The 11,165-nt window shown below is 38.5% G+C and overlaps 1 protein-coding gene across 2 annotated transcripts; it reads right to left on the minus strand.

Moving 5' to 3' along the window:
• Positions 1-482: 482 nt before the first annotated feature.
• On the minus strand, positions 483-9,324 carry LOC113079843 (SWI/SNF-related matrix-associated actin-dependent regulator of chromatin subfamily E member 1-like). 2 transcript variants are annotated; one of them, XM_026252068.1, is made up of 11 exons: positions 9,233-9,324; positions 8,324-8,376; positions 7,955-7,998; positions 6,292-6,390; positions 5,450-5,530; positions 4,824-4,955; positions 4,574-4,745; positions 1,971-2,143; positions 1,790-1,891; positions 1,449-1,686; positions 483-1,361 (listed from the first exon to the last, which is right to left on the minus strand). In XM_026252068.1, the coding sequence occupies exons 2-11, from the start codon at positions 8,328-8,330 to the stop codon at positions 1,147-1,149; spliced, it is 1,263 nt and encodes a 420-aa protein (XP_026107853.1). In that variant the 5' UTR covers positions 8,331-8,376; positions 9,233-9,324; the 3' UTR covers positions 483-1,146. The 2 variants fall into 2 exon arrangements, with proteins under 2 accessions (XP_026107853.1, XP_026107852.1); XM_026252067.1 differs by having other exon boundaries at positions 5,438-5,530.
• Positions 9,325-11,165: the final 1,841 nt, after the last annotated feature.

Below are 11,165 nucleotides of genomic sequence, written 5' to 3' on the forward strand. Positions count from 1 at the left end.
TTGTTTTACAGCAGTTATAATCTAATGTAATCTGCATGCAACTAACAAAAAATAAATCCAATTCAAAAGCTAAACCCAAAATCAGACAATACATAACTTTAATATGTCTGGAATATAATGTACTTACCCACTGAATGAAACAAAGCACTACTGATTTTAAATGGACTCCGCTACAGAAGGGGTCAAGTTTGAAGGGCTTCATATTAGATTTGGATTATTTGAAGATCCAGAACTTGATTTTTCAAAGGTTTAAACGTTTGTTTTTATATCAGCGGGGGGAAAAAAAGTTTTCCAGATTTTGTACATTTCACATCTAATTATGACAGTAATTGCAATAGGAAACAATTGTATCAGCAGTACAAATAATGTGAGTTATTATACAGTCAACCTGAACTAGTATTCAGCATTTTAATATTAAAAACAAAGCTTGAAAAACAAAACAAAACCATAAACCACTAAACAAAAGACAGAAAGAACAGATGTTTAAAACAGACATAGAAATCGCTTTATTGAGGGAATACCATCCAACAGTACAAAAAACAATAATCCAGAGGCTTAATGTAATGCCTTTCCATGTAGATATCTGCTCTGTGCAGTCAATCTGTTGCAATGGAAAATCATGAGTGCTAGCATGGCTTTATTTTAAGTACAAAAACAAAAAAAAACACACTACATCCAACAGACTCAACTAAATTGTGAAAGAATGAAACGAAGATATAAAATAAAATAATCATGCCACAGGTAGATAAAACATGCTAAGAGTCAGCAAATAACTGTGCACTTCAGCTTTTCACAAAAAAATAATATATATAAAAAAAACTGATGACTGAAGGATGAGTTACATTTTACTTAACATATGCCCACTTTACAATGATAAAACAGCTTTTTAATGGCTGTAGCTCGAGTACTCAAGTGGTCTTGTAACATCAGGGTTAGATCAAGTAAACGTGTGCCTGACTGAATGTGTGTGGAACTCCAATTAAGATTCTGCCGTCCTTCCAAAACATTTAACCGAAGAACATTCAAAAAAAAAAAATCATTTTTCACTGTTACCACTCACTGTCTGACTGGTCGTTTGATTACAAACTGACTGAACACAAAGCAAAGTGAGACTTGGTAAATGAACATGAAGATTAGGAGCTGGGGTTATTGTGTCTGGGTGGGCAGGCGCTCTTCAGGGGTGTCCAAGGCCTGGGGTTCTGCTGGGGGTCCAGAGCTGCTCTCAGACGGAGCAGTGCTGTCGCTGGTGCCCTCGTCTGTAGCACCCTCTGCAGGCTCAGGTTGGGCCGGTTTGTCTCCTGCTGCAGCTGGGGGTCCTTGCTCAGCCTCCTGGGATCCTTCAGAAGCTTCAGCCAGAGACTCTGCACAACAGACACCACAGTCAAACATCTTTAATTCTATTTTTGTTGAATTATCAAAGTCAGAGAACATAACGGTGCAGGACTGACCCGTCTCCATTGGGGAGGACTTGTCTTCTCCATCCTTGGCCTCGCTGGCAGAGGTTTGTTCAGGGTTGGCTTTGGCCTGGGTGCCGTCGGCAGGCTGTTGCTCTTCTTGAGCGGCTCTTTCCACCTGCTCTGCTGCTTCCCGCTCCCTCTCCTCTGCCCTCCGGCGAGCCGCCTCCTCTGCAGCAGCCATTTCAGCTGCCAGCTTCTCCATGTCCACCTCCACTTTCAGACCGCACAGCTAAACAAACAAACCACACATCAATCACCGGCAGTGTGTCTGGTATTTGAGCTCAGGCTAAACACAAGGGCTATTAGTTCAGGGATCAAACTGAATTTCACACCCGTTTGAGCTCGTTATTGAAGGAGTCTGTGCTCTCCAGGAACCTCCTCTTCTTCTCCTGGTGCCGGTCCTCGATTTGAAGCAGCTCTGCTTCAAGCTTCCTCTGTTTTGGAATCAAGGTACCATGATTAAAGTATGCGTCTTGAGTTTTGCATCTTGTGTTTTTAACATGCTCAACATACCTGGTGCACCATGAGGGACTGGACTTGGCGTTTGAGGACCTGCATGCGAGCAGTGGTCACCACGGAGCGAACGTCGGGCACCACAACCTCGCTCAGGATGTCACTGATGAGCCGGTGGTTCCTCTGGAAACGAGCTGCCGCTATATGCTTCATGGAGAACCCGTCGTCATAGTCTACAGAGACATGACACATTTGATAGCAAGCAGTAGAGAACAGGACCAGAGAGCTTTCTCTGAAATGCACAAGTTTCAGAACGTCCAAGGAGGCTTGTAAAAGAAAATCTGAATGGCTTCACCATTATAAACTGAAGAATTTAGATGCCAATTATTTTACTAAGAACAATCCTGGTAGTTTACTTCCCGCAAGGTAATAAAACATACAAAACATGTTTATATCTACAGTAATTTTGCATTATATTTAAACCCCTGGCATTTGCTGAGAGCAATAAAAAAAAAAAAAAAAAATTGAACTACAGCACAAAAAAAAAGTAGATAATTTGGATGTGAAAACGCTGGAGGAAAATGTTCTCCAGGCATTTGACAATCTTTCTCTGAGAAAAACCCAGCTTCTGAATATGCCTTTTTACTAAATTGTAACCAGGATTTCTACAGACATGAATAGAAGGTACATTTAAATTAAGACCTTTTTAATACCAACTTTGTATGAAATTTAAGACCTAAACCTGTAATGGAAATAAATATTATATACATATATAATATATGTTCTACATAAAAAGAAAACCCAAATAGCATCCCTGAAATAAATCTTATTACCAAGATATACAGTGAACTTTTCATATCAGCAGACAATATTCTATGTAAAATATCCCCACAAAAATCACAACATCAAGATTTTTGGTGGTGTAAACAATTTATTCTGAAGCAATTTCATCAGTGCTCTATCAGCTTTTACATACTTAAATCTGCATATTGTTATTTACCTTTACAAAAGGCCTATATTTTCACATGCATAATGTTTTGATATATTAAACATAAAACGTTGAATACTGGTATTTGAAATAATTTAAATAAAAAAGTACTTTAAATGTGAAATTAAAACCGACAGTAGGTGGCAGCAAGTCACTGTTAATAATTGAAGTCAGCGTGTAATTAAATGAGTCATTGGGACTGAACTGAATCATTTAAACAGTTGATTCATTCAGGGGTAAGAACCATGTTGTTCAGAGATGCAAAACAGCGCTGTCATGGAGTTTGAAATTGTTTTTGTTGTCAAAATAGTGCAAAAACAGGCAATATGGTGTTTAAAAGGTACGTCTCTTAATTTCTAGTTTATTGAGCTGATGTAAAAAAACAAACGAACAAATCTATCACATTTGTAATCATGGTAATTTCGGCAGAAATAAAACTGCACTCTTCACATGAAATGGATTAACTATATGAAGTGGCATAAATGCACACATTTTCTGCCCCCATGTCTTGAGTTTTGTGATTACTGTAAATGTATTTTAATAGACTGAATCATGCAGTGAAAAGAGCTCACGTAAAGACGTCACATAACATTAATACATGCACTCTGCAGGTGTTTTGAATGCTTTTTGCGTCATGCGAAAATTCTGCAAAATAGCTCGTCATGGTATGTTAACTATATCATGTTAAGAATAAACTAAACATTTTGAATTTTTACCTCATGTGTGCTGTTAAGCTCATTTGTTCTGAAGTCTCTCACAAAGAGACGAACGGAGGGAGTCTCAAAAGCACAACCTTGACACAAGAAATACACTATCCATTACCAATCTCTGTTTACATTAAATGTAGGCTAATAAAATTAGAAATATCATTCTGGCGTTTCGATGCTTCGCTGGTTATTTTGTTTTGTCACTTATGTTTTAATCAGGTAATTTGTCCAGTCGGGCAAGTAAAAAAACCACAAACGTTTTAAACTAGCTAGAAGGCTGATCAGCAGTAGCTCAACTTCTATTGTTATTGAGAACATTAAGAAGGTACTTCGACCTGTATTCTGCTTCTGCGAATCTCTCGGATGATACAGTAACTTACCGCAGGTGAGAAAAAAAAATTATTTCGTCTGTCCAATGATTGTAAAATGCCTGAAGATATTTTAGTTGTTATGTGACCAAAAATATTTAAGACCCAGCGAATCTGAATTTAAGAAAACGTTAGTTAAGACATTTGAAAACTTCTTTAGGACCCGCGGACACCCTATGTAACAGTAGAAACACCTGTCATTAGTACTCATTAAGGTGCAGATACATTTTTATTTTAGCATGTGGAAGAGAGACTTCCAGCAGGTAAAAGCTGGTCAGAGATTTGCTGCACTGACCAACAGAAAGCTGCTTGGTTTGAAAATGAATTCTGTGTGAGCTTTGCTTCATACATCGCTACAGTTTACAACAGAAAAATTGTCCTTTTCCAGCCTTTTTCAAAATTGTGGCTGCACCTTTATTCTAAAAACAGATTCTGCAAAAATACCAGTTTCAAAAACTAACTGGGATTTTTTTCCTATTAGCCACAAGCCCACAACAGCATGTTTAGACCATGTTGAGCGCTCATGTTAAAGTAATATTCAAATAAATCATCAAATTATGTTCTTGCCATCCAAAGGTGGCATTTAGACGTCAATCTCACCATCAGGGTCCTCAGCAGGTTGGATGCTCATATAGGGCTCGCCCTTGTCTAGACGAGACTGTCTCTGCCGGCTCTCTTCTTCTAGAGCAGCCTCCGCGCGGTTCTTAGCATTGACGTACGCCAGGTAGGCTGGAGAGTTGTGGTAGGCCTTCAGAGAGTCATTATACTCGATCTGTGGGGAGAACAATTGCTTAGTGATTGACTTAGACTTAGGAATCTGACTGAAGATGAGAAAAAGTTAAAGACAAACCTTCTCGGCTTCGTATTCATTTAAATAGTCCTGTTTCTCCTCATCAGTGAGGTCCCTCCACATGCCACCGATGATCTTCCCAATCTCCCATAGCTTCAGGTCAGGATTAGAGGCTTTAACCTGGTCCCAAACCTAAGAAGATACTAGTGTCAGTTCAGAGTCAACAGAGCGGTCTGGATTCCTGGACGGGGAGGGTTGCATTTTCCCAAAAAGGAGAGAGATAGAGCACCAATTTTGTCTACAAAACTAAAGCATGATTGAAGGACAGCAGAGAAAAGCAATTGATCCAAACACCTATTTTAATTTAAACGCATCATTATTATGGATTCAAATAGCATTAACAAACCTAACTGCTTTACGATTATCTTTTAAAACACTGTGCTCACAAGAGAAAGGAAAAGGAGCATATTTTATATTCTCAAACGAGTAAATCAGAAACAACAGATGTCAGTTTCCCAGCCTTGTTGAAGAGAAGAAAGCAATGAAGCGATGTTGGGGTCTACCAGCTGAAGGGGCAGAATCAGACCCCTGACTGCCCCGCAGCCTTCCAGCTGATCGCAGAAGCGCTCTCCTCAATTTACAAGCAGTAAAAGCAGACACCGTGGGTGTCTTACCTTCCTGCTTACCTTCCGGCTATACCGCATGTAGGGCATCAGTGGCTTGTCGGGCGGTTTGGGCGGCTTAGGAACGGTGATCCCGGAGGAGTTCTGCGGGAGAAGGAAAGAAGCCCACACGGGCCGTTAAGAGATCACGAAGGGCACACGTGGTCATCACAGAGAACACTGAACTGTCATAATGGAGCACTATGGAGAGAAAGAGACAGGAGGCAAAAAGCAAGACTAAAAGAAATGATGACGGTGTGAAGCGCTTCACATAGGGAGCGTGAGACGTACCTAAATGGCATACCAAATACAGCATATTAATATTACACTGACAGGGCCATGCATTAAGCTCTTCTGGACACAAAGCCACTGTCTTTTATGCCTGGAAATGGTTCTGCAGAGGTTTGGATGAAACCAGCCAACAGCTAAAATGCCTCAAGCTTGCTAAGAAGCCATGCCAAGTTACTGCGTTTGGCACGGGCATCTAAAGCCATGCGAGCAGACGGCCGTCACCTCTTAGTGCATGATGAAGTGATAGGATGGCGGACAGGGGAAAGGGGGAACGGTTCTGAGAAGCAATCACTCTGAAGCTACAATTCGTACTTCGTCAATCACGCCCATCCAGACGCTACAGAGAGTGAGTGCTTCACAGAAGCATTAAGACTATGGAAGCTACTGTATAGAGCTACAAAACTACCCAAGACTCGACTCTACTACCCGACAGACACCTTCAACTCTATGAAATGAGTCTGTACAGTGTGAGACCAAAGCATTTCACTATTTCATATTTAGGTCAATCCTCTCGTCTGGGCTTTTAGTTCCTCGGCTGTCGCTAGGGCCCTAGTTGGCACCGGTCCTACCATTACCCTGTTGTTCCCGCCGGGGTTCCCTCCCAGCCTGTAGTTGTTGTAGGCCAGATGGCTGTATGGGTTGTACCCCACAAACCCAGGGGTGGTGGGCATTTGCTGATGGAGACAAATGAGACAAAACACGAATGAGAAATGACACAAACAAGGGAGGAAGGGACAAAAAAAATAAAAATATGAAAAGGAGAACCTGCTTTTGTTTTCTGTCATGATTTGCATAAAACATGCAAAAAGCAGCAATCTTTGATAGCAGCACAACCCTGGCATTATTCTACATTCATTTGTAGCAAAGCCACAGGCACTATGGGTGGTGGTGGAGGGACGGAACGAGGTGCTAGAAGGCTTCGTTAACTTTAGGGATTCAGATGGGGAGTATTTGAGCCAAATCTCTCGGTGGCATGTGACCTGAATAATCAGTCTCAAAACAGACAAAAATAACAGTTCTGGGACGCTAAAAGTAATTAATTGGGATTTGGATGAAATTCTTCCACCAATAAGGGATTCAAGGCTTCCAAGGATATTTGCGGAGCTAAGCATCAATGCTAAATAACTGCGAACGGTTCTCTGTATCTGTTTTAATGAATAATAATCAAATAATGTAGGAAAGCCTACACATAAGAGGCTTACACACTTAACGCTACAAACTGTGTTTAATGAATAACCAGGATGGTCATGAGTCTATAAAGTTAATGCTGCAGAACATACCTAAAAATCGAATTATGATAAGACCAAAAAATATATAAAAAACTCTGATTTTATTAAATGAACACGTGCTGTGGGTAACAGGGTGAAGCAAGGCACTGTTCATTTATACTCATGCGTCTCATGATATAGTCACAGAAAACGAATCAAGATAGTCCAAGATGCTGAAACATCATATTCATGAGTTGCATGTGTATAAATAAACACTGTACCACGCTTCACTCGGAGCATGTGGAAGTAGCACATGTGTTTATTTGCAAGCAAACCACCAAGAAGAAGAATATTTGACGGTTATAAAAAAAAGAAATAGTATTATAAATTAATAAAAGATTTGCATTAAATATTAGATTTTTGGTTTTAATTGCAATAGTAAAGTAACAATACATTGCTTATTTTGTTTAATACTTTTGATTACAACAAAAATAATTGTTAGTCACACTGAACTGATCAAAAAAAAGTGGGAATGTGGCCTAGAATAGAGCCAACTGTGAACGCCCACATTTTTTGAGGCTTTCCCCAAATCAGTCAGCTCCAAAAGGAAGGTCCACACACACAGAAAATGATCAGATCAAAAGTCATTTACCAACTTTTTAAACATTGTTATTTGCATTACATTATGTTATGTTATGTTATATCACTTGACAAAATCCGCACAATCATTCTAGAATAATCAACTCTATTTAACCCAATCTATAATTTATTTTAATTATAGAAAAACTAACCCCCCGATGGTTATTCATTAAACACTGTCAGAGCCTAAAGCAAGCAGCACCTTTAGCACCTCACGGATTGACGGAGCCTCATAATCACACTTTCTGTGTAAAACTGCATTAAAAGCCAACCCATGTGATACCGTGTCCTTCCACAATCCTCTCCTCTCATCTCTAAGAAACCTACGGTACGTGTTTGGGTGATGGAGGGGAGGGACTGTATGGATGATTGGCATGTTCAGGTTACTTACTGTTGTGGGGGCCGGGGTGGGGGCTGGGGCATAGGGAGGCCGCTCTGTGTGAGAGAGATGGGTGGAAATAATTAATAAAATTAAACTCCATCAAAAATTAATAATCAGCGATAAAGCCTACTTATTCGTCACATCTGCATCAGTTCAATGTATATAAAATCAAGTCACACCAAAAATGTTATTGTCAATTACATCAAGATTAGCACACCCATGTTTACACATTTACAGATTAATTAGAGAAAGTAGTAATATCAAATTACTCGATGGTAAAGCATCTTTAATAAAGTCGTTTCTGAAGATGGGTGGGCTTTTCAAAAGGGGTCTAAACCAACTAAGTGGTCTAATCAATCAGTTGAAATGTGCTCTTACTTGACATCTTGTTTGTAGGATTGAGGATATCAGGCTATCCCCATCATTTGGTTCTGCAATAGGGCAAAAACTTATTAGACGAATAGGCATGCTTTCAATATGTGCAAAAAATCATAACTTGTTGAAGCTGCAAACACCATGAATTCAACCTGCTTTCTGATCAAATCTGACATTTCTGAGCGTTTAACATCAAAAACACACACCCACCTGTTTAGCATGAAAATCTGAAATTCGAGACAATGGTTTGACTGAACTGGCCACAGTTTGTATGCGTGTTATTAATATTAATAACTAAGATGTGGATTTTAACCAAACTAGTTCAGATGTTGTGTTTAAGGATCTCAGGCCTGTACTCGATGCAGATAATGGCGCACACAATGAGCAGCTTGCCAAGAGCTTCATTTAAAGACAAATGTATTGAAACCACAGCTGCATGGGGGAAAACTACAAATATTGGTTATTAACACGAAATATAATGTAAACATGTTGTACTTGGTGAGCTATAAGCATACCGAGCACATGAATGCTAACATGCTACGTATCAATGAATGAAACTGGCTAACGTTAGCTGAATAACATAACATCGAGATATCATATTAAAGACAATTTTCAATTTACAATTTCAGGCCGAACATGGCTTTTAAATTATTTGTATTGAGTTTGACGGTTTTTTAAAAGATTAAATAGTGTACAACACAACCCGTTGTCATCGAAACAGCATTAGCTAACGGGCTAGCATCAAACATTAGCAGCTAAAGTCGGACAACCGTTTAAGACATTAAGATCACAATACGTGTCAAAGAACTGCGTATGTGTGATATATTTTAACATTTATTATATGATGGATAAAAAGTTGTTTGTGGAAACCAATAAGTCGGAATAAAGTCCACCAGATTAGCGAGCACTCACCCCAGCTCTTTTGTTCCCTCACTGACTAGCGCTCCTCCGCACTCCGCAGGTTCAGGATGTGACACATTTGAGCTCTGGCACACTTCTGCTCCCCTAATGGACATTAAACCAATACTACACTGACCAGGACGCCACGAGCTGAGAGAACGTGCTCGACAAACGTAAAACTGAATACATTCCGTCTGATTTAGCAACTAAATCTCCCCAGTTTAGGTAGGTTTAGAAAAATAGTTCTCATATATATATATATATATATATATATATATATATATATAATATATATAGAGAGAGAGAGAGAGAGGAGAGAAGAGAGAGAGAGAGAGAGAGAGAGAGAGAGAGAGAGAGAGATAGATAGATAGATAGATAGATAGATAGATAGATAGATAGATAGTAGATAGATAGATAGATATAGACAGACACACACACACACAGTTCAAATGTACTTTTTTCAGCTAGGATGCGTTAAAATGACCAAGGTACTGGCTGCTAAATATTCAGCTGTGCCATCACCTGAATGAATCACATTTTAAAACGATGTGATAATTTACTTTTATATTTTTTAAGGGATACATTAAAAATAGAAAAAAAGTTATTGTGAACTGGTATACTGTTTTAAAGATTTTTCTTTATTTATTAAATGTGAGCAGCCCTGGTGAGCCTTAGAGACTTGTTTCAAAGACATAAAAATCTTACTCTTAAATCTTTTTTTTTGTTCTGTCGTGTATATCAACAAAAAAATTGGTCAAATTTCATGGCAACCACTATTTGCCAGATTTTAAAATAGTTTTCTACTCTTTTCAGTATGTTTAATAACTGTAAAATCTGTGCTATTTATTATTATTATTATTTTTTTTAGTACAGCATGCTGCATAAGATCATATCTTAAATTATATAGCCTATTCCTATTAATGGTATACATATGTATAAAATTACACTGAATTAGAACCTATACAAGTATGAGAATTGAGACATTTGAAAAATGCAGTTTATTTAAATGCTCATCATTTGTAAATCCAACAAAATATAGCAGTTTTCGATGCTAAATCTGACCAGATTTCGGTTTTCTGTAACACACTCTATTACACATTCATCACCCTATAAATATTCATATCTAAAATCCATTATATAATCCAACTGGAAGCTTGAGCACTACATTAACAATTTTATAATAGTATTCACCAGACTGACTTATTCATAAATTTTATTTTGACAATCCACTGGCATCAACATGATACCCATGTCTACTCATGATTCAAAAACATAATTAAAAAAAGTAAAGAGAAAGAGAAGGATTTCTGCACTGTAAACACTTACATAAAGAAGGCAACATGCTCCGAATAGTCCAAAATATAGGCTTGAAATCCTTTTGTTTGCCTCTTGTCAAAGTAAAGATCAAATCACTGTGCATAGAGCAAACGTAGTTTTCCATTCGCTGCAACAAGGCTTGATTGCACCTGCTGTTCAGATGCAAAGAAGAAGAGCAGACAGTACCTCAAGACCCAGTGTCACTGAGACCCAGACCTGTCTGACGCAATACTCTTTAGCAACTGCTTTCAATGTCTTTGAAATATATTGTTAGAAACATATAAACAAGTTTAAAAGAAATTATATATAGAGATTTTTTTTATTGTAGAGTCCTCTGTTAAGTCCGTTTTCTTCATCTCATTGTATGTAACCCATTTTTCGCTCTGTTGGCCATATTCTTCAGCTGTTACCAGATCGTTGTAGTAACTAATCCACGTCAAGCTGTTATTTCAGAAGCCATTCATTCACTGAAAACAGAATTAGAGAATGTGCTGTCAGATGACTTTCTTTGGGAAGCACTTAAAAACTTATTCATCAAGACAAATGTGTCATTTCCGTCTGTTTCGAGAGCAATAATCTTAAGTGTCTAATAGAGCACTCAGCTTTATTGCGCGCAGCATGCATGCAT

This window comes from Carassius auratus, unplaced genomic scaffold (genome assembly GCF_003368295.1).
Source record: "Carassius auratus strain Wakin unplaced genomic scaffold, ASM336829v1 scaf_tig00029439, whole genome shotgun sequence".
NCBI lineage: Eukaryota > Metazoa > Chordata > Actinopteri > Cypriniformes > Cyprinidae > Carassius > Carassius auratus.

Bases quoted from the DNA above. Each gene is read 5' to 3' on its own strand.
- LOC113079843 (XM_026252067.1), bottom strand. The intron at 1,892-1,970 runs GTATGTTGAGCA...ATTCCAAAACAG, and splicing joins AGTCCCTCATGGTGCACCAG to AGGAAGCTTGAAGCAGAGCT. The intron at 1,687-1,789 runs GTGTGAAATTCA...TTGTTTGTTTAG, and splicing joins TCAATAACGAGCTCAAACGG to CTGTGCGGTCTGAAAGTGGA.